The sequence below is a fragment of the Danio aesculapii genome, chromosome 22, assembly GCF_903798145.1.
Source record: "Danio aesculapii chromosome 22, fDanAes4.1, whole genome shotgun sequence".
Lineage (NCBI taxonomy): Eukaryota > Metazoa > Chordata > Actinopteri > Cypriniformes > Danionidae > Danio > Danio aesculapii.
The window spans coordinates 13,149,844-13,171,964 of record NC_079456.1 but is presented as its reverse complement, the minus strand read 5'-3'; the positions used below and the strand labels follow the sequence as shown (position 1 = coordinate 13,171,964).

Genomic DNA, 22,121 nt, shown 5'->3' with positions numbered 1-22,121 from the left:
TTCAGATTTGTATAAAGTTGATCTCTTAGCAGTGCTGCTGCATTGCTAACAGTCTTTGTTGCTCTTAAAGGCCTCAAATCACTGGTTCTCATTGCAAATTGATGACTTTCCAGATGCTTTGGTAGCTGCACACACCGCTGTCATTGCGAAAGCCCCCTTCGGGGATAAACTGAATGCAAATGAACACTAACGGATCAACTCAATTCTCCAACGTTGCCCAGCGAACCTTGTTCTTACAGAACCGTGACAGAAGCTTTCATTGATCCACAAATACGCATCCAACAATGCACTCCAGAACGACAAACATTTGAGTCATCCGCTTGAAAACCTTCCAGCTCTTTGGTTATTCTGTTTCTGAATCCTAATGACCGTAATGTGATTATGAGGAGTAATACAGAAAACAGTGCGAGTTATACCAGCGGTGTATCCATGGTGACAGTTTTAGCTGAGCTTAGCATAAGAAAACGAAAAACCACACGCACACACACAAACTCGTGCTTCTTGGTCTACAGAAGGAGCAAAACAGAAGATCGAAGGAGGAAGTGATCCGTGACCGCAGTGATACTCTCGTTCATATCCTCCTGACTTAGCTGTACAGACACAAAAAAAAGGAGGAATCGAGATGTTTCCAATAGTCACCATTGTGGAAGTCCATCTTCACCAGTTCCCATTGTTAACACCAACCGAAATCGTGCATCTTTTAAAAATAGCTCAGCGGAACTCTGGACTCAATGGTTATGCGATCCCCTTCCTCCTTCCTTTCCTACAGAAAGAAGCTTCCAGAAGGAACCCTCCAGAGAGGAAGCAGTTTCACGTCCAGGAGCAGGAAGGAAGGCCTCCCATTGGCCGAGAGGGTGGTGACATCCTCCTGCTGAGTGGATAAGTTTAGGAGAGGTGGTTGGGGCCGTAGTTTGGCTTTTCGTCCACAAGTTTTTCAAGTTCTGGTAAGAAGAAGTAGAACCCTCAAAACCGGAGACACCTTCAGGGACATCGAGTAAACACTCCCGGCTCCAGCACTTCAGAGGCAATTCCAATTCTTTTCCACCCTCACCGTTTCCCAGACTCAATTATTATTATTTGAACTCCCCGAACACCTTGCATTACATTACCGTGCAACTCTTTGCTTTGTCTTTGCGTAGGTCTGTTGCCACAGCAGCGAGTTCTGGTCGGCTGGGCATATGCGAGATGCGCTTGGTGGAGCGTGCCGATTTGTTGCGCTTGATGTTTTTGTTGTTCTTATTTACGCATGCCAGCGTCGCCACTGGAAAATGTCCCGCACCTGTTCTCTCTCCGACTGCACTGCGGAGCACTCGATGTAAGGTGCGGATATCTGCTTAGCCATAGCAGAACCCTACAAAGAGAAAGACGTAATGAGCCTTGGTGTGAAACAGAACTGGAGAGTAATTAACCATTGCAGCTTAGCTTTATATTTTGATCACTCAGACCAACGCATGGATCAGATTAGTATCCTAAATCATTGCAATGTCACTGATAAACTTAAATTACGGCTAAAGCAATAAGATGGGCATTAGATAAGGCAAATTAAAGATTTGAAGCAGAGGGTCTCGATTTTGTCCTAACCAAATTGCAGATTAGGGTTGCACGACATTGGAAATTTCTGACAATTTCACCTGGAAACTTGAATAGCTCTATTGTGATTGTAGTTTATATGAAAATCCCGCACCTGATCATAGGACAAAAACCGGCGTCTGCCTGTGGTTGGAAAGCTCCACTAATGTCGTGAGATCTGTTCTCAGGTCTGACTTGCATCCGACGAGCAGCATCTTTGTGTTGGGACAGAATTCCTGGATCTCCCCTTTCCACTGTGAGAAAAAGAGACAAAAGCAGACACGGAAAGATGAAACCAGCTGGCCTTGATCCATCCCTGCCTGAAAGAGGACAAAAGGCAAGAACAAGTGTTTCCTGTTCCCATTCTTTCAGTATCTCACGTTCCATCCCATCCCTTTCACGAACCCAAGAGTATTAATCTTCCTTGCTACAGGTGAGGCTCATACTTCCTGCGAGAATAAAGCTTGCACTGTAATGACTGTGTTTCAGTGTGTGTACTAGTTTTGGTGGTTTACAAGGACAGAAATTTGGGTATGACCAAGGTGACAACACTGAGGAGGTTTGTGAGGCACCTTGTGTCCTTGTAATTCAAAATTTTTAAAAAATCATACTTGGTCTTTTCACATTAAAAATTTGTCACAGGTTTTCTGTGAAGGTTGGGTTTAGGGGAAGGGCATGGCATAATATCAAGTGTTTTTTAGTGTATAAAATACATTACGCATATGGAGAGTCTTCATAAACCTCTAATAGCACCATGTGTAGGTGTGTGTCTTCCCAACAATCCTACAGGTGATCTGCATTCCTGACCTGCCCAACAAAGCGCTTGCTGTATTGGTGTGGCATTAAATCACCGGATTTAATCTGGCGGGAGACAGGCGGGTACAACACAGTCATACGATTGTTCACACAGGAACACGGACACCCTACATTCCTCGTTCCCATGATCCTTTTGTGCTCACCTCTGGCTCCCAGAGGCTTCAAAGTCCCAGGAGAAAGCGCTACTTTATTCCAAGTAGGTATTCACGTGTAGCCTGATCGTATTTCCGATTCTGCGACCCCAGATTTCATGCAGGACTTACACTCACATGGTCTAGTTAATGCCCACATAATACTATAAAACGGGGGCCCAGTGAAAGGGCCACGGGCAATTCTAGACACCTGACCCCAGACAAAGAGTCTACTAGAAGATATCCAACCCTCTTGAAAACAAAGGATGACTTTTATTGGGATGCAACAAAGAGTGGGCAGATCACAAAGGAGTTGTAGAGGAATTTTTCTGAATCACCGTGAAGGCATTTAAAAGTCAATTAGGCTGTCGGGAAGCAGTGAGGTCAAGCCTACAGATTGATATCCAATTCAGCTGACCACACCCGTATTGTTCACCAAGATGTCAGGAACTTTCACAATATAACATATTTTCATCATTTCTCTGAGAACAAATTGCAGCTTGAGTGGTTGACAGGAATGTCATTCATATCTCAGCTTTAATACTAAAATCTGATTGGCTGATGGAAATGTTCTTTAAGACCCAACTCTATTCCTGAAATCTCAGCAGCTGATAGTGCTGTGCAGTTTGGGGAAAATATCTAATTGTGATTTTTTTGTTTTTTGACAGATATTGCGATTTGATTTAATTTTGTAGTCAAGCTTCAGCTCAGTAATCTGAAAGTCATGACAACAATTCTGCGACAGCTCTTAAAATTACTTGCTTTTGTTCTGTGTCTGTGACTTTGAAACCAAAATATTCCCATATTACCAATGTTGTTTTTCTTTGATATTACTTAGTCTATTAAAGCTTCGGAAGCAGCCTCCCGCTCTCCTTCGTGAAGCAAATACGGAAGTAACTGAAACTGCAATTCATCGAAATTCCGCCTGAGCGGATTTCTATTGACCCCACTTTTAAAAACGGCCAACTGTACAGCAGAAAAAAAGGTGTTTACAGCCTGCTACAAAAACGATTTTGGTCATTTAGCTAATATTACCCTTCATGACAACTGTGGGGGTGATGAATTTTTTATTACTCATCCTTTTCATTTATATTAGGTTATATTAATTCTGCATAATTAAGGGCGGGGCCACTTGAGTGACTGCTCAGAATGCTTGCAGGCATCTGTAGCTCTGCTCACGCTTCGCCTCTTTGCCCTTATTTGGTGTCCCCGGGTCGGTGTGATGATGGATGAACAAAATGGTGCCGGTTGGCCACGCCTACTTGTAGCTTCTTTTGCGTTCTACAGAAACCTATGGGTGACGTCACGGATACTACGTCCATATCTTTTACAGTCTATGGTTAAAATACAATTTAGAGTGATCTAATTGATAAGAATCCAGAGCCCTTCCCTTAAAATAGGAAAAGGGTGCTACACTTGTTTAAATGTGTCAAATAAATTACTAGCGAGTGGAATATGCTTACCTTCTTTAGAACACTGTCTAGGGTCTCTGGTCGGCTGATGTCGAAACATATAATGACGGCGTCTGAGTCTGGATACGAGAGTGGTCTGACGTTGTCATAATACGGGGATCCTGTAACACAAAATGTGGACTGGTCAGGAAAATCACAAAATACTAGAGGAGGATAGTGGGTCTGTCTGGAGGACCGTCAATATATTACTTAACCTCATTTAAGTTTTACGCTGCGTCACAGTACAGATGGTAATTTGAAAGCACTCATGAATTTTTAAACCACCGGAGCCACTTTTCAGACATACCAAACATGAAACTTTTACACATAAAAGGCACACTTTGCTTTTCAAGACGGAATGAAAAAGTGTTTTAAGTGGATTTTTATTTCAGAAGAAATGTCTCGGATCACTTCCAATGTCACTGGTGCAATGAGGGTTAGTGCTGAACAATGATAAACACAAGATAATTCTTCCAATTCTAAAAGGAATTGCTGAAAAATTACTCTCCCTCATGTGGTTTCAACCCTTTATGAGTTTCTTTATTCTGTTAACACTATTTTGAAGAAAGATTTTAACCACAGTAGGAAAAACAAATACTATGGATGTAAATGGTTACATGTTTTTAACATTTTTCAAAGTATCTTCTTTTTTGTTTAACAGAAGAAAGAAAGTCAGACAGGTTTGGGACAAGTAAAGGACAAGTAAACATTGACAGGATTTTCAGTTTTGCTTGAACTTTCCCTTTAACTGAGGGAATGAGTGGAAAAGAAATACTGCTTTAGCGAGCAATGCTAATAACTGCACCCTTGCCAGATGCAGCATTTCCCTTCTGGCTAAAAAACTGAAGATGTTTGTCTTTGTGAGAACAGTACAGTCCAAGATTTACTCTGACAGAACGAAGCATTACCGCCCACTGGTAACTCCGCCAGACACGATATGTACAATCCACACAGGACAAACACATTTATAGTGTGGCCAGATTCCAGGACAGAGGTGGTGTTTACGAGAGAGCGAGAATGAGACAGAAGGAAGGGAGGGCTGTTTCGTTTGTCAGAATGATCATTCGCAGTGCCAGAAGTTAAGCAGAAAAATGTGAGGTTGAAAACACATGCAGCCCGCAGGACTTTACAGCTCATGTTTCAGCCGCAGCTACAGGCCGAAAAAACAAGAACTACTTGGACAGCAAACTTTTGCATGAGACATTTAATTGCTTTTTTTTTTAATTACGGGTAATCATTCAATCATTAATTAGCTTTGTCATTTAGCAGCTACATTCATATCCATATTAAATTAATCAAGTTTATATTGAGTTCAGAGTGTTTGAATGAAACTTAAATGGACAGTTCAACCAAAAACTTGTGATTCAATATTTATATATATATATATATATATATATATATATATATATATATATATATATATATATATATATATATATATATATATATATATATATATATATATATATATATTTTATTTTTTTTACTGTTGAACACAAAAGAAGATATTTCGAAGAATGTTGGAAGCTTGTACCATTAACATATATAGTAGGCAAAAAAAAAAAAAAAAAGTTATTAGTTTCCAACATTCTTTAAAATATCAATTTATGTCTTCAAAAGAAGAAAAAATCATGTGGAGGGTGTGTAAACGATGACAGAATTGTATTTTTGGGTGGATTTTGTATTTAATGCTGTAATCCATTCACTCAAAAATGATTTTTGCTGCTTGTTCAAACAACTTACATAAAATGGGTTAAAACAACACAGTTCTTGTGATTTTTTTTGGAGGGGACAACTTAATTGTTTTATGTTCAACCTACTTAAATTTGTAAACACAATAACGTTACAGTAGCTTAATTGATTTGTGTTGAGTAATGTTGCACAGTTTACCGGTAACTATGGTAGTATCGCGATACTATGGCTCCAAATTACTGGCGGTGCCACTGTAGTATCGTCATTAATGGTTTATCTACAATAGATAATCTTGCATGTGGAAAAGTCACTAAAATGCCTGTAAAACAAATTCATTTGTGCAGCAATAAACCATTTTATTTGAATAGTGTGCGGAGTCCTTTAAGGTTGCAAAACTGTGTAGAATTTGCGCATTTTATGGTAGCCAATTGCACATTTTCTAATGCTTCAGTTTGAACGCACATCTGAATCGGTTCATTTCTGTTTCTGTTAATATGATTTAGTAGCTACAACAACTGCGACAATCTCTTTAATAGAACAACTCACAAAGTGAAATTTTGAATTACTTTGAATTGTTACCTGATAAGACTGAAAAAAAAATTGATGAAAAACCCAAAAATAACAACAGCAAACATTGAAACAATTTTTGACCACTTCATATAGCCTAATTTTGTTGGAAAAACACTCTTTTGTAGCAAATTTCATTTAATATAATTTGTATCTTTATTTTAATGTGTTTTTGTTGGTCAGTTATCTACAAAACAAACAAAGAATGAATCAATTTAAGGTGAAGTGGGGTGCAAATTATACTTTTTAGCCTTTAGGGGATTATGAATTATATTCTATATTCTTATGAATTATAGTAGGACTATTTAGTTTTGTTTGGTTCTTATCTTTAGCACCACCCGTAGCCAGTCTTTCTAATATTTAGTTGTTTATTGTCTTCAAAATTGCATATATTGTAAATATCTCACTCACTGATCCCCCCTCAATTTTTGTAAATAAATCACCATCATTTTGTTCCCTAATTCTTGTTGTCTGTCCTTACTTTGTAACACAAATTACTTTTGAGTTCAGCTAAAAACCAATTCCTCAGTTAAATGTGCAATTTCACTCCCCTAGACAAAAAGGAGTTGTAACACCTATTATAACTTAAAATATAGTGTTTCTGACAATGTTCTTTATAATTTGAGTTATGAATTACAGTATAGCAATACTACTTGGTATCGTGATTCTTCAGCTGGTATAGTATCGTAAAATTAATAAATGGTATCGTGACAACCCTATTGTTGACGAGGCAAAAAATTGTGTGGAACCCTGCGTTTTTGTTTTTTTTACAATGTTTGGTGTACAGATTTAAAATGTGCTATACTGTAGATATGTGGATGTCTAAATTCACTAATGTCAATAAGGTAATCCTTAAAGAATTACCATGATAACATTTTGTGCTGCTTTAACATGAGCAAATCTTTAACCCTCGGGGGTCTGAGGTGATTTTGGCGTTTTGACATGTCCTGACATTTGTGCTTATTTCAGCTACTTATTACATAGTATTTTTTTGTATTCAGCACAAGCTGTGCTACACTACTATGTGAGAAATATTGATGTACATGCTTTCGTTTTTTTAGAAAATAAATATTATGCGTGGTTAGTAGGTTTTGGAGAAAAAAAATGTAACTGAAATAAGGTCCAAAAAAACAGACTGAATGGGCCTGAACAAGACTTTTGAGTAACCAGTCTTGTAGGCTAGAATATTTACTTCACAATTATGTGAAAATGATTCTGTTCTCTCATTCAAAGCACACATTACAATGATTTACATTTTGTAAAAGTATATTTTGGTTCAGCATACTCTAATACCATATTATTTAGACGGTATAACCAAACTAACTTCACACCGAACACATCCAAAACAAAAACAAACCAAACAAACATCCTTTTTGTGAGAGTACACATGCCTACACACACACACACACACGCACACACGCACACACACACACACACACACACACACACACACACACACACACACACACACACACAGTTTGCTCAGTAAACACTAAACACATTACTTTATTTTGCTGTCCAATGCACACATACACAACAAAACCCAAATCCTGCTGTGTGTGAGATTGTACAGTATTTGTGTAAGCAATAGCAGCAGTGACTCACTCACACATACACACACGTTTGTGGGACACCATAGCTATAACAACACGCACCACATTCCTTAGTCCAGTATGTGTGTGTGTGTGTGTGTGTGTGTGTGTGTGTGTGTGTGTGTGTATGTGTGTGTGTATGTGTGTGTGTGTGTGTGTGTGTGTGTGTGTGTGTGAAGGATCTTGACAGCTGAATGGATTCCCTAAGTGTTCAAATGCTTCTCTAAACATGTGGTGACCACGTAAAAAAGCACACACACACACAGTAAAGAATTCTCTGCTTTTGTTTTTTGGCTTAAATCCTTCACTGTCTTCCTGATAAAAACAAAGCAATAAACAGGCACAGTCCTCCAACTCTGTGAAGTAAATACAATCCATATCCTACGCTACAAAATCCCTTGAAGCTAATTCACAGTTAAATAAAATGCCAACAGACATACTACAAAGTTTTACCAAAAGAAAAAACGTCCTTTTGAACTCCACATCAGTACACGAGAACCCCCTCAGTTTAATTTCCTCCTTGACTAACAAGGTAAGATCGTTTCAGAGAACATAACGGTTCACGTGTTGCTTTTTTTCCCCTTGGTGGCCCCGCCGCACAATAGCTGCTTTGTGGAGTATGAGAGCAAACCTTTCCTCGCAGGAATGTGTGGCATGCGGGCTCAAATCGCTGAGGTTAGAAATATGATCCGACCGACAATAGTTGACCAGCTTTTGAGGAGTGGGTTTAAGAGAGCCAGTCCCAGCAGGAGCCCATTCAAATGATCCCGGGAACGTTTTGTTTTCGGGGGTTCGTTGATAATGAGGTCTTCGCTTGCTGATAACAGTTAAGGATAGGATTAAGGAGGATAGATAATACCTTAGGTCAGAACTTGCAACAGTTTACTGATACCTTTTTAAGGTAAGCAAGTAGAACAAAATGGCATGAATGAATAAATTTGATTTATTTATTCCTTTTCCTTCGGCTTAGTCCTTTTATTCATAAAAGTTTGCCACAGTGGAAGGAACCACCAACTTATCCAGAATTTGCCCTTCCAGCTGCAACCCAGTACTGGGAAACACCCATACATTCTCACATTCACACACTCTCATACACTGGCCAATTTAGTTAATTCAATTCACCTACAGTGTGTGTCTTTGGAGCACCTGGAGGAAACCCACACGAACACGGGGAGACCATGCAAACTCGACAAAGATATGGCAACTGACCAAACCGGGACTTGAACCAGCGACCTTCTTTCTGTTAGGCAACAGTGCTAACCACTGAGCCACCGTGCACCCTTTATATTCTAAATGAAACTAGGGCAGCACGGTGGCGCAGTGGGTAACACAATCACCTCACAGCAAGAAGGTCGCTGTTTCGAGCCCCGGCTGGGTCAGTTGGCACTTCTGCGTGGAGTTTGCATGTTCTCCCCGTGTTCGTGTGGGTTTCCTCTGGGTGAATTGGGTAAGCTTAATTGTCCGTAGTGTATGTGTGTGAATGAGTGTGTATGGATGTTTCCCAGTGATGGATTGCAGCTGAAGGGCATCCGCTGCGTAAAACATTTGCTGGAGAAGTTGGCGGTTCATTCCGCTGTGGCGACCCCAGATTAATAAAGGGACTAAGCCGAAAAGAAAATGAAAGAATGATAAATGAATCTAGACTGCTATACCTTGATACTTCAATGTTAGGACATGGTACTTGAGTCCTATTGGACTGCTAAGTGGCTGCTAAAGTGATCTTGGTAGCTTCTAGGTGGCATCTTATTGAGCAAAGTTAAAAGTTCAACCCTAGGTCTATGGGACTTACTAATAGTAGCCAGTATTGACCATAAATGGACACTAAAGATCCATTCAAGTCTCAATGAATTCCAAAAGATGCTATTCATGATTAATAACCTATTTCAGTGTAAAATAACCACCTTGCAGAGTTTAAATGTGTTGAGTAAGCCTTTTGGCTCTGTGCTAGAGATTCACATTACATTTTGACTTTCAAGCCACAGCTCTAGCGATTCCGATGAAAAAGTCTGATAAAACATTTCAGCTGCAAACAAGTGACATCTTACAAGGTCACCCAATCAAAGACGCCATTCAATCGAACTATGCCATGATAGCACATCCGTCACCAGCCCTAAGGGAAGCAAAGAGATAGGACGCTTGAGGAACAAAGGACTGAGTTTGCGGCTATAGTTATCTGAAACGATATGCTTATTGTGAAAGTACAACTCACAAAGGAACCAAACGATCCCAGAGCAGCGTGCGTGTATATTGATTGATCATGGTCTGACTGGTGGATAAGGAACCTTTGAGACGGCCATGTCAAGATCCTGGCTTCACATCTGCAGGGGGTTTCTGGTCAATAAGTGTCTGGAAGAGTGGAGCTGGGGGAAGGGGTCTGATTCCACAGAGGAACCGCTATTAGGGGATATACACACACACATGCTTATGGCCATCGAGAAGATCAGAAAGCATCTCCGGTAGGGTGTTATCCTGACACTTGGCCTCTTGTGTATCGCATAACACACAATACATGCACACTTGGGTTTCAGATTTAGCAGGACCTACTAAGCCTTAGAATCAATATACACAAGAAAAACCCCTAATGAAACATTCATGCGGTGGACTGGAAATTCCTTTGTGACATTGGAATAATGACCAAAGAGTGCTCGGTTTTTCAGTGCTTTTAGTGGGAATCGTTTTAACAAATGTAGCAATGGGTGACAGCGACGAAAAAGCTGTTATACAAGACTTACAATCATAAGTAAAACAAACAAAAAGAAACACAATTAAACCCTCCTTCTTTTATATGCAACACAAAAAGTCTTGGTCGTAGTTGTTCAGAAGCGAACTGTTTAGAGTTTGCAATGGTACTCTACTGTATCAATAGGTTCCATGGCAGATCAGTGACGGATATTGCCAGCTGAATGCTGAATGGGGTCGTGACTCAACAGCTGATTGGTGGACAATAACAGGAGCAGTCAGCCTTCTGGTTGACGGAAACGGCAGCTGTTGCAAACAAAGCAGCACAAAGAAGAGATGCCAAGACAACTATCCATTCGGGCAACTCTGGGAGCAACCGCCAGATTCATCGACAGCTCAGAAACACTCAAGGCAATGAATTTTAAAAATAATCGAGGGCAAACATACAAGGTCGCCCCCCATTTCTCTCATTATCTGGAATGTGCTCAGGTGTGTTTGGAACTTGTTAAATCCTGGACTTAGGCATTCGTGAGGAAAGACCGCACACACACTGGGGAGACCTTGGAGCCTGGCTCTGACACAATAACTTACACCGTAATGAACAGCAGGCTGGTAGCCCACGGCCTGACACAAGCAACTAACTACATATCCAAATGCCAGTGCCAGACGGGTGGCCCTGCCCGCAGACGCCCACCGCAGACATCTGTCAGCCGAACAACACACTCCTGTACCTACATCACATATTATCATCAGGCCTATCTCTAGTTTAAACATTAAAACGGCTATCGATTGAGGAATTAATTACAGCGGTCCATCGTTATTTGTGGGAGTTACGTTCTAAAAATAACCCACAATAGGTGAAATCCGCAAAGTAGTCCGCTTTATTTTTTAAAAATTATTATAGATGTTTTAAGGCTGTAAAACCCTTCACTACACACTTTATACACTTCTCTCAGACAGGCATTAACATTTTCACACTTTTCTCTCTCGTTTAAACACTCTCAAAGTTCAAACCTTCGTAGAAAAATAAGTCCAGTATTATAGAATGAAACCAAAGATCAAAACCATTTGATCTTTATTTATTTATTCCGTAACTTCTACCTTTCTTTATCATGTCCAAAAGCTCAACCTTTTGTGCAATGATTAGCATCTTCCTCTGCCTTTAGGATGCTGCTGCAGGTACCTTTGACGGTGCAGAGCGTTTTGTCGGCATTGTGGGGAGAAAACTTGCAAACATACATTACAGTACTACTAGCGATTGAAGATTTGTGTAAATTTGGCAAGCTGAACGCATTCTGTACTGTACAGGAGAAACGGCATGGAGGAGATTGATAGACAACGGTCTACAGCCAATCAGGACGCAGAACACAATGCACTTTTTTAAAAAGCATGTCGAATTGCACAAAACAAATCTGCGAAAATTCGAAGCCGTGAAAATTGAACTGCGTTTTGGCGAGGGACCCACTATACTGACCGAAGACTGATTCTTCCATACAAATTGGTTCTGGTCTAGCTAATAGACCAACAACTGTTTACAAGTATCAGATTTTGCTGCTTAAGCAAGTTAATAATAGCTACGGTTATCCAACATTCTTCGATATATCTTCTTTTGTGTTCAACAGTAGAGAGAAACGAATAGATTGGAAACAACTGGATGGTGAATTTATGAATTTTTATTTTTGGGTGAGCTATCTACAGCATAGGCTAGCCTTTCAGCAGGTAAAGTAAACACATGGCTCTTGATTTATGAAATGACTCTAGATTGAAATATGGTTTTGGTACCGAGAAATGGACCTTGACTAAGAATATGACTAACTATAGAAACTTGACATATGACTAAATAGACCAGTTTAATTGATATGGTCCAATCCCTAATATCACAGCAGGACAGTCCTGCAATCTATTTTTGCCACCAATTTTAGATCTCAATTTGATGTTAATTTGACTTCAAGGTAGCTTACATCAGGAAATCCAGCTTAAATCTGTAATTTGGCACTAAATCTTTCAGTTGAATTAAAAAAAAATCTACTTTTCGCATCGTTATTTTGGTGGTCAAAAGGGCATTAATGTGTGGATCTGACATCAAATTGATATCCATTTTGATGTGTTTTTAACGTGCTTAATGGGAAGTAAAGTTATTCAAAAAGTGGTTTATAGTTTGGTAGCTTGGTGGTTTAACTTATACTGGAGATGTTTAACATATAACTGGACCACACGCAGCACCAAACAAACTAAAGCGCCAGGTTCAGATCTGAATGCAGTTTACCCCAGATCATAACTAAGCTCCAAAGAGGCCACCGTCTAAAGCAGGCTGTCTGGCTGGATGCTTTACGGGGCCTGTGATTACCTCCAGACAGCAGGTCTGATCTCTCCTGGGTGATCCGAGCACGAGCTCTGGAAACTTACCAATAGCCTACATTCAGACAGGCTGAGCCAAGACCCTACTCTAATTTGCCTGTGTGGTCACAGTGGTTTGGTTTTGTTAAACGAGTGAATGGCAGCATAACCCCAGCTGTGGCAACAGTTCTGCTTTCATTTGTTTATCCAAAACATAATTTAGCGCAACGTTCCTCGTGATGCCATCCTAACATTCCTTAAAAGTGAGGTGTCCGTGGATCATGTTCCACAGATGGGTGGAGTGTGCGAGAGTGTATTAGCAGGGTGTGTATGTGTGTGTGTGTGTGTGTGTCATTAAATGCTTGGCAGGCTGTGGAACTGACTCAACAACCGAGAATCGTTCAACCGTTCCGAAAAAGAAAGAAAAAAGCTATTAAACAAACCCAGATTTTCCTCCAGGCGTAAACGTAAGCGCTAGCAATCACATCATTACCCCGCACAATGCACTGCCGCATCAAAATGATGAAATGTTTACAGGCTTCAAGATGAAAGACAACAAGTCTGGACATGTTTTGAACCTTCAGCTTGTTAATGAATTAATAGTCATAACAACACTATGGACTAATATCAAGTGAAATCTGAAACAATACATTATAGACATAAAAAAAGGGTCTGTCATCATTTACTCATCATTCACTTGTTCCAAACCTGTTTGACTGCAGACTTCAGTTGAACACAAAAGAAAATATTTTGAAGAAAACTGGAAACCTGTAACTTCCATTGTATTAGTTTTTCCTACTATGGAAGTAAATGGTTTTCAGCCTTTTTCAAGATATATTCATCAAAACATAGGTTTGCAACTACATGAGGGAGAACTAAACAGTGAACAAATGTTCCTATTTGGGTGAACTATCCCTTTAGCAACCACACTGTACAACAATATGACATTATATTATGGTGCTAGAGTATATTTAGCTTGCATATCAATTACACATAATTTTTGAGTGAACCATCCCTTTAACAACCACACTGAATACCAATATAACATTATATTATGGCATTAGAGTATATTTAGCTTACATATCAATTACACCACACATTTTTTGGATATTATAAAGGGTAATATATATATATATATATATATATATATATATATATATATATATATATATATATATATATATATATATATATATATATATATATAATATTCCACCAATTATTGTTTAATCTAAACTATTGTTATCATAATAATATAAACAGTTTCACTCAAGACGAATATAGCTATAATCAAACAACATGCAAACTCATCGTTATATTTAAAACATGTTTACAAGGGGTCCTTGCGTTGACTCTCTATAAACCAAGGGGTCTTGAGAAACGCTCGTGAACAGACTTGACTATAAACATTCAATATTTACACTTAAAACTAAATTCAAACGCACGCAGGACGAGAACAAAATTTGAGACTCACCTGAGGTGTCCCACAGGCTGAGCTCTATTCTCTGCTTGTCAATCTCAAAACTTGCTGTGTAATTCTCAAACACAGTGGGGACATAATTCTAAGACGAAGAAGCAGAGCAAATATTACCAAACATGCAGATAGATACATACATTAATGCAAAAAAACTACATATACAGACGCAGCATCGCGCACCCGCTGGATTTTACGCATCTCACCTCAGGGAAACAGTCCTTGGCAAAAACGTGGAGCAGAGCGGTTTTCCCACACTGACTGTCCCCCACGACCACGATCTTACATTTGAGGCTCTGACTCGGATCCATTCCGGGCTGAAGGGACAGTTTCTGGATAGATCTTCTCTCCTTCATTGATTGTCTTTACGCGTAAGTCCGCGGAGGTGCTCAACGGAAAGGACGCGCACAAACGCACCGCTTTCTGTAATCACTCTGGGAAAGGTGTGGATTTTTCCCTCGGTCCGTGTCCTGATCTCTCACTCCCCCCTACTCACTCCTGCAGGGATATTCATCAACTGCTTGAATTCCTGCCCTCTCACTTTTTGGGGATGTGCCGTGTTTTATATGCGTCTGGTAAACCAATGGCTGTCCTTGAAGACACTCACAGATCCTCCCATTCGCTTTAGCAGGGGGAGGGAAAGAGCGCACCCTACAGGCCTTAAGGAGTATTACAATGACTGTACTGTATGAAGATCTAGTAGCTGACAAATAGGCAGTAAAATGCTTTGTATTTGTTAAAACACTTTTAAAAATACTCAAAAATACGCACATTGCAGTAGTTTGAAGTACTAAGAGAAAATATTAGTAGACACAAACTTCAGTTCTTTCACTGATCAGTGGTTAGCACTGTCGCCTCACAGCAAGAAGGTCATTGGTTCGATGGCCGGGTTGGCATTTCTGTGTGGAGTTTGCATGTTCTTCCCGCGTTCGCGTGGGTTTCCCCCACAGTCCAAAGACATGCAGTATAGGTGAATTGAATAAACTAAATTGGCCGTAGTGTATGAGTATATAGTAGGAGTATATGGGTGTTTCCCAGGACTGGGTTGCAGCTGAAAGGGCCTCTGCTAGGTAAAACATGTGCTGGATAAGTTGGCGGTTCATTCCACTGTGGCGACCCCTGATGAATAAAGGAACTAAGCCAAAAGAAAATGAATGAATGAACTGTAAACTTTACATATGTTAACCGTCTTATGGTGTGACATATAGCAAAAATTAAGAAAAACAACTCATTGTACTAATATACAAATAGCATGGGAGCTTATCTTCATATAGTGCTATTTACTTTATATGAATTTATTATTTTTTGTTTATCTCCAAGACATTTTCAATAAACAGGGTGGTCGCACTAAAGGACAACAAAACGTAACAATTTTATAGCGGCTCCAATAAAGTTAAATATGTGGAAAATTCTAAGACAAAATCTTAACAGGTACACGTCATGAGCTTCAGTCACATAATCTTGAATGGGGTCCTTCAACTAATTAAAGTTTTGCCTGGAATCGCTGATTAAAATGAGCATAGTGTCACACCAGAAGATATGGTTTTCGGTGACAAAATGTATCAAGTTTCTATGTTTTTCAAAATCTATGGATAAAAACGGCCATATCCTAAAATGGCCACTTGTAAAAATAGGCCTGATGTATTTATTCATGATTTTACTTGTAATAATGACTTTCTTTTTTAATTATAAGGGCTGTAATTCATTGAACTACACTTAAAAAAATCTGTTATTTTACGTTTTTTTTTCCGGCAGAAAAAGAAAATGAAAAATAACAGACGTTAAATTACAGACATTTAACGTAAAATAATATATGTTAAATTACAGACATTTACTGTAAAATAATGGATGATAAATTACAGACATTTACCATAAATTAACATATGTTACATTACAGACATTTACCGCAAAATATTGCATGTTAAATTACAGACATTTACTGTAAAATAATATATGTTAAATTACAGATATTTACTGTAAAATAATATATATTAAATTACAGACATTTACTGTAAAATAATATATATTAAATTACAGACATTTACTGTAAAATAATATATGTTAAATTACAGACATTTACTGTAAATTAACATGTTAAATTACAGACATTTACCGTAAAATAACTTATGATAAATAACAGACATTTACCATAATATAACATATGTTAAACTACAGACATTTACTGTAAAAGAACAGTCATTTACCGTAAAAGTGTTAACGTATAATAACATATGTTAAATTACAGACATTTACTGTAAAAGAACAGACATTTACTGTAAAATAACGGACGTTAAATTACAGACATTTACTGTAAACGAACAGACATTTACCGTAAAATAACAGACGTTAAATTACAGACTTTTATCGTAAAATAACATATGTTAAATTACAGACATTTACAGTGAAATAATGTATGTTAAATTACAGACATTTGCCGTAAAAAGAACAAATGTTAAATTACAGACATTTACCGTGAAATAACTTATGTTAAATTACAGACATTTATCATAAAATAATGAATGTTAAATTACAGAAATTTTCTTAAATTAAAATTTCCGTAATTTGCTAACTGACCCAATCGGGACTTGAACCAGCGACCTTCTTGCTGTGAGGCGATCGTGCTACCCACTGCTCCACCGTGCCACCAAACGTATTTAATATAAATCCAATTTAAAAGCTGATAAGAGTAAAAGGTGTGACAACTTGGCCCTACAAATTGGCCCTAGAACCCAAAAGAGTAAAAACACACTTTTAAGAGCGTTCCATCTACATTATCTTTTAAAAATAACTATGGCAAAAAATGGTTTAGAAGTATTTGAGCATCCCAAATTACTGATTTAATATGCTCAAATATCATCTGACTGTATGAGAGAAATGTGAATTAATCAACAGAGTATTAATATAAACTGACCACAGGCGCAGGTGTATAATTAAATGACACACACACACACACACTTAACTGTTGTAATAATCATATAACGTTGGCTGTAGAGCGGGTTCCCCAGGTGTGGAGGCAGTGGAGCAGAAACAGGCCTTCTGGAAGACTCAGAGCAGCATATATCTGCACATTTGTAACACATTCATTCCATTGGCAAGACATCAGCTCTTACAGATGATGCTACAGAGGAAGAGAAAGTGAAAGATGGGCAGAGAGAGATTACTCACTGAACAAAAGTACCAAATAGTACTATGGTACTACTGTGCTTGTTTGGTCATGCTCCATGATAGTTGTGGGGAATTATTTGGGAAAAACAATAATGTCAGTATTTGGATATGAATGAACCATGTAGACACAAACAAGGATAAATCGATAGAGTGTTAAAACAATAGATACATAGAACGATTGATAGAATGAAAGACAGACAGACAGACAGACAGACAGACAGACAGACAGACAGACAGACAGACAGACAGACAGACAGACAGACAGATAGATAGATAGATAGATAGATAGATAGATAGATAGATAGATAGATAGATAGATAGATAGATAGATAGATATAGACAAAATGATATAGACAGACAGACAGACAGACAGACAGATAGATAGATAGATAGATAGATAGATAGATAGATAGATAGATAGATAGATAGATAGATAGATAGATAGATAGATAGATAGATAGATAGATAGATAGATAGATAGATAGACAGACAAAATGATAGATAGATAGATAGATAGATAGATAGATAGATAGATAGATAGATAGATAGATAGATAGATAGATAGATAGATAGATAGATAGATAGATAGATAGATAGATAGATAGATAGATAGATAGATAGATAGATAGACAAAATGATATATGGATGGATGGATGGATGGATGGATGGATGGATGGATGGATGGATGGATGGATGGATGGATGGATGGATGGATGGATAGATAGATAGATAGATAGATAGATAGATAGATAGATAGATAGATAGATAGATAGATAGATAGACAAAATGATAGATAGACAAAATGATAGATAGATAGATAGATAGATAGATAGATAGATAGATAGATAGATAGATAGATAGATAGATAGATAGATAGATAGATAGATAGAGATAGATCGATCGATCGATCGATCGATAGATAGATAGATAGATAGATAGATAGATAGATAGATAGATAGATAGATAGATAGATAGATAGATAGATAGATAGACAAAATGATAGATAGACAAAATGATAGATAGATAGATAGATAGACAGACAGACAGACAGACAGACAGACAGACAGACAGACAGACAGACAGACAGACAGACAGATAGATAGATAGATAGATAGATAGATAGATAGATAGATAGATAGATAGATAGATAGATAGATAGATAGATAAAATGATAGATAGACAAAATGATAGATAGATAGATAGGTAGATAGGTAGGTAGATAGATAGATAGATAGATAGATAGATAGATAGATAGATAGATAGATAGATAGATAGATAGATAGATAGATAGATAGATAGATAGATAGATAGATAGATAGATAGATAGATAGATAGATAGATAGATAGATAGACAAAATGATAGATAGATAGATAGATAGATAGATAGATAGATAGATAGATAGATAGATAGATAGATAGATAGATAGATAGATAGATAGATAGATAGATAGATAGATAGATAGACAAAATGATAGATAGATAGATAGATAGATAGATAGATAGATAGATAGATAGATAGATAGATAGATAGATAGATAGATAGATAGATAGATAGATAGATAGATAGATAGACAAAATGATAGACAGACAGACAGACAGATAGATAGATAGATAGATAGACAGACAGACAGACAGACAGACAGACAGACAGACAGACAGACAGACAGACAGACAGACAGACAGACAGGCAGGCAGGCAGACAGACAGATAGATAGAATGATATATAAAATGAAAGATAGAAGGAAAGAAAGACAGAACGATAGAATGATAGAGATAAATATAATGATTGAGACAGACAGATAGACAGACAAATAGATAAAATTAAATGACACAAAATGATAGATAGATAGATAGATGGATAGATGGATAGATGGATAGATAGATAGATAGATAGATAGATAGATAGATAGATAGATAGATAGATAGATAGATAGATAGATAGATAGATAGATAGATAGAGCAGACAGAACATCTGATATTCAGCTAGATTTAATCGATATATATCTGATTTATTCTCTGTGCAGATATACAGACACTATGACACATCAGTTCAGTGAATTTCCGCACCCACAACATGACAGAAACCCCTGAGGCTGTCAGAGAGATGATGACTGCAGCTGCTCAAGTGTGTGTGTTGAGGGAAGGTCACCATATACCGACACACACTCCTTCAAGTTTGTTCTGTGAAATGAGAGCAAATATTGACCCTATGTAGCTGCTAATAATTTGAGATCTATCTTGCTCCTGTATCCAATGGTTACCGTCTAAACCCTCATTCATCACCAGCTGTAACATCTCACGGCGCTGTCTGAGGTCTGACCGTCTCTTCACAACCCAGCTAAAAATTTGTTATATGCGTCAGCTATGATGCTAATTCAATGGAAATTTTGGGAGTCTAATTAAAGCCCCTATTCAACTGGTAATGACAAAGCAGCATGATCGGTCTGAGAGGGCTGATATCAACACGCCTAGCTGAAACATGCTAAACACAATAAAAAAAAACTACAAGTAACTGCACTTTTTTATTTGTGTTAAATACAACCTGATCTTTGTTATGCTAATCTATTTCCTATCAAATTGGGGTCGTGACAAAACAGAATATGTTTGTGTTTTCAGAATAATATTAGCAATATAATGTTAGCAATGCTAATCCATGCAAAACATAGGCCTACCGACACACTGCTAACATATTTTGAGTGGTAGCTAAAGAGGTTGTTGTCAGGGATTACTGGGCAGTTTAATGTTTGCTAACTAGCTAAGCTCAGACACATGCCTGTATTCAAACTGTTAGCATTTCATTCATTTTCTTTTCGGCTTAGTCATTAATTTGGGGTCGCCACATGCAGTGGAATGGCCACCAGCTTATCCAGCATATGTTTTTCACGCAGCGCATGCCCTTCCAGTAGCAACCCATCACTGGGAAACACGCATACACACTCATACAGTCTGGCCAATTTTAGCATACCCAATTCGCCTGTACCACATGTCTTTGGACTTGTGGGGGAAACCGGAGCACCTGAAGGGAAACCCATGTGAACACGGGGAGAACATGCAAACTCCACACGGAAATGCCAACTGACCCAGTCAAGGCTCAAACCAGCGATCTTCTTGCTGTGAGGCGAACGTGCTACCCTGTTAGCATTTAATGCTAAATTATTTGCTAATTACTTTTTGTATCAGAATCAAAAGCCTCTTCACCACAATGCTAATGGTTTTGCCTATGTTACTAAGATGTTTGCTACTGTAGGTGGCTGCTAATTACTAGCCAAACCCAGATGAAACTGCCAGCATTAAGAGAAGCCAGTGTCAACAATGCACGAAACACGGCATTCAAAGAACACTAGGGAACAATTAACATAATTAGCATTTTTACTTCAGTGTGGTAGATATCTTCATCATGTCAATCAATTTAATACCAAATTGCTGTTTGTGCTAAATGCTAGCGAAAGCGATAACGAAGCTTGCTTAAACACAATGTACGTTTTCACAAAACACATAATAATAGCGAGAAGTTAGCAAAATTAGCATTTCAACAACTACTGTTGTCAGGTTAATCCATTTGCTTTCAAATTACTGTTTATGATAGTATCAAATAAGAGGCCAAAGATCAACATTTTAGTGTATTTTTTTGTAGTGAATACCTAAACTCTTTTCTGAGAGGACGCTAGTGATGCTAGCCCATAAAACATTACCGCCACAGTGCTAACATCTTCTAAGTAGTTTTTCGGGGAGTTGTTATGGGATTTAGGGTGGTTGTTAAGAAATTCTTGCTGTTTGCTAGGTAGTTGCTAACTAGCCGAACCCAGAAGAAACCAATAAAGCTAAGTATTAGCGTTAGCAATAATGACGCTTGCCTGAGCACACAATAAGATGATTTGATTTTGACAATCTGCCAATTTTAAACACCCTCCAGTTGGTTTTTATTACAGTAAGCAACTTCAAAACCGCTCCTCTCATACTGTTGTTCGATTGTTTACACAGCGTGTTCATTGACTTGCGTTCAGTGATAATGTCTGATAGTGAAGGTGATGTGACTGACAGTAAAATGGCCCTTTTCTTTTTAAATTGCTTTCTGCTTCACAGATCTTTCTGTCAATAGTCGTTCAGGCAGAAAGCACGCTGACATTTTCCTCCAGCTCGCTTTAAAGCGAAGATTCATTTTCCTTGAGTGGCGATGACTGTGCGAGAGAGAGCGCAAATGAGATCAGGAACTGAGATGAGGAGAATTTCAGACGTTCAACACACAGGGTGAGAATGAAATAGAGAGTTGTGGGAAAGATGTTGCCATTTGACATTTACCCTGAGCAGGACCCTCTGAACACACACACACACACTTACACTTGTAGAGGCCAGTCAACTTTAAAAGGTGTCGACTTGCACTGGGAATGGGAAACAGATCATATGTATGTATCACTTCAGAGCTTTGTCGGTAGGCCTTCTAGTCTGAAACATAAAAAAATTTGTTTGTTGTGAAACATTAAATGTCTACACTTACATAATTTACTCAAAAATGCAGTGATCTTGCTGATTATTAAAATGTACAAATTGTGTGTGTGTGTGTGTGTGTGTGTGTGAGTGTATATAAAATACAAAATAATTTAATATACATAATTTTTTTTTATAATTTTGTGTGATATTTAATATGCAT

At 38.1% G+C, this 22,121-nt stretch overlaps 1 protein-coding gene across 1 annotated transcript; it reads right to left on the bottom strand.

Annotated features, from left to right (window-relative positions):
• Positions 1-126: 126 nt before the first annotated feature.
• Positions 127-14,861, bottom strand: rnd3a (Rho family GTPase 3a). Its single transcript, XM_056447717.1, is given in 7 exon segments — positions 127-1,264; positions 1,267-1,351; positions 1,685-1,699; positions 1,701-1,823; positions 3,980-4,089; positions 14,309-14,396; positions 14,515-14,861. Coding segments are annotated over 7 exon segments (735 nt in total). The 5' UTR covers positions 14,665-14,861; the 3' UTR covers positions 127-1,100.
• Positions 14,862-22,121: the final 7,260 nt, after the last annotated feature.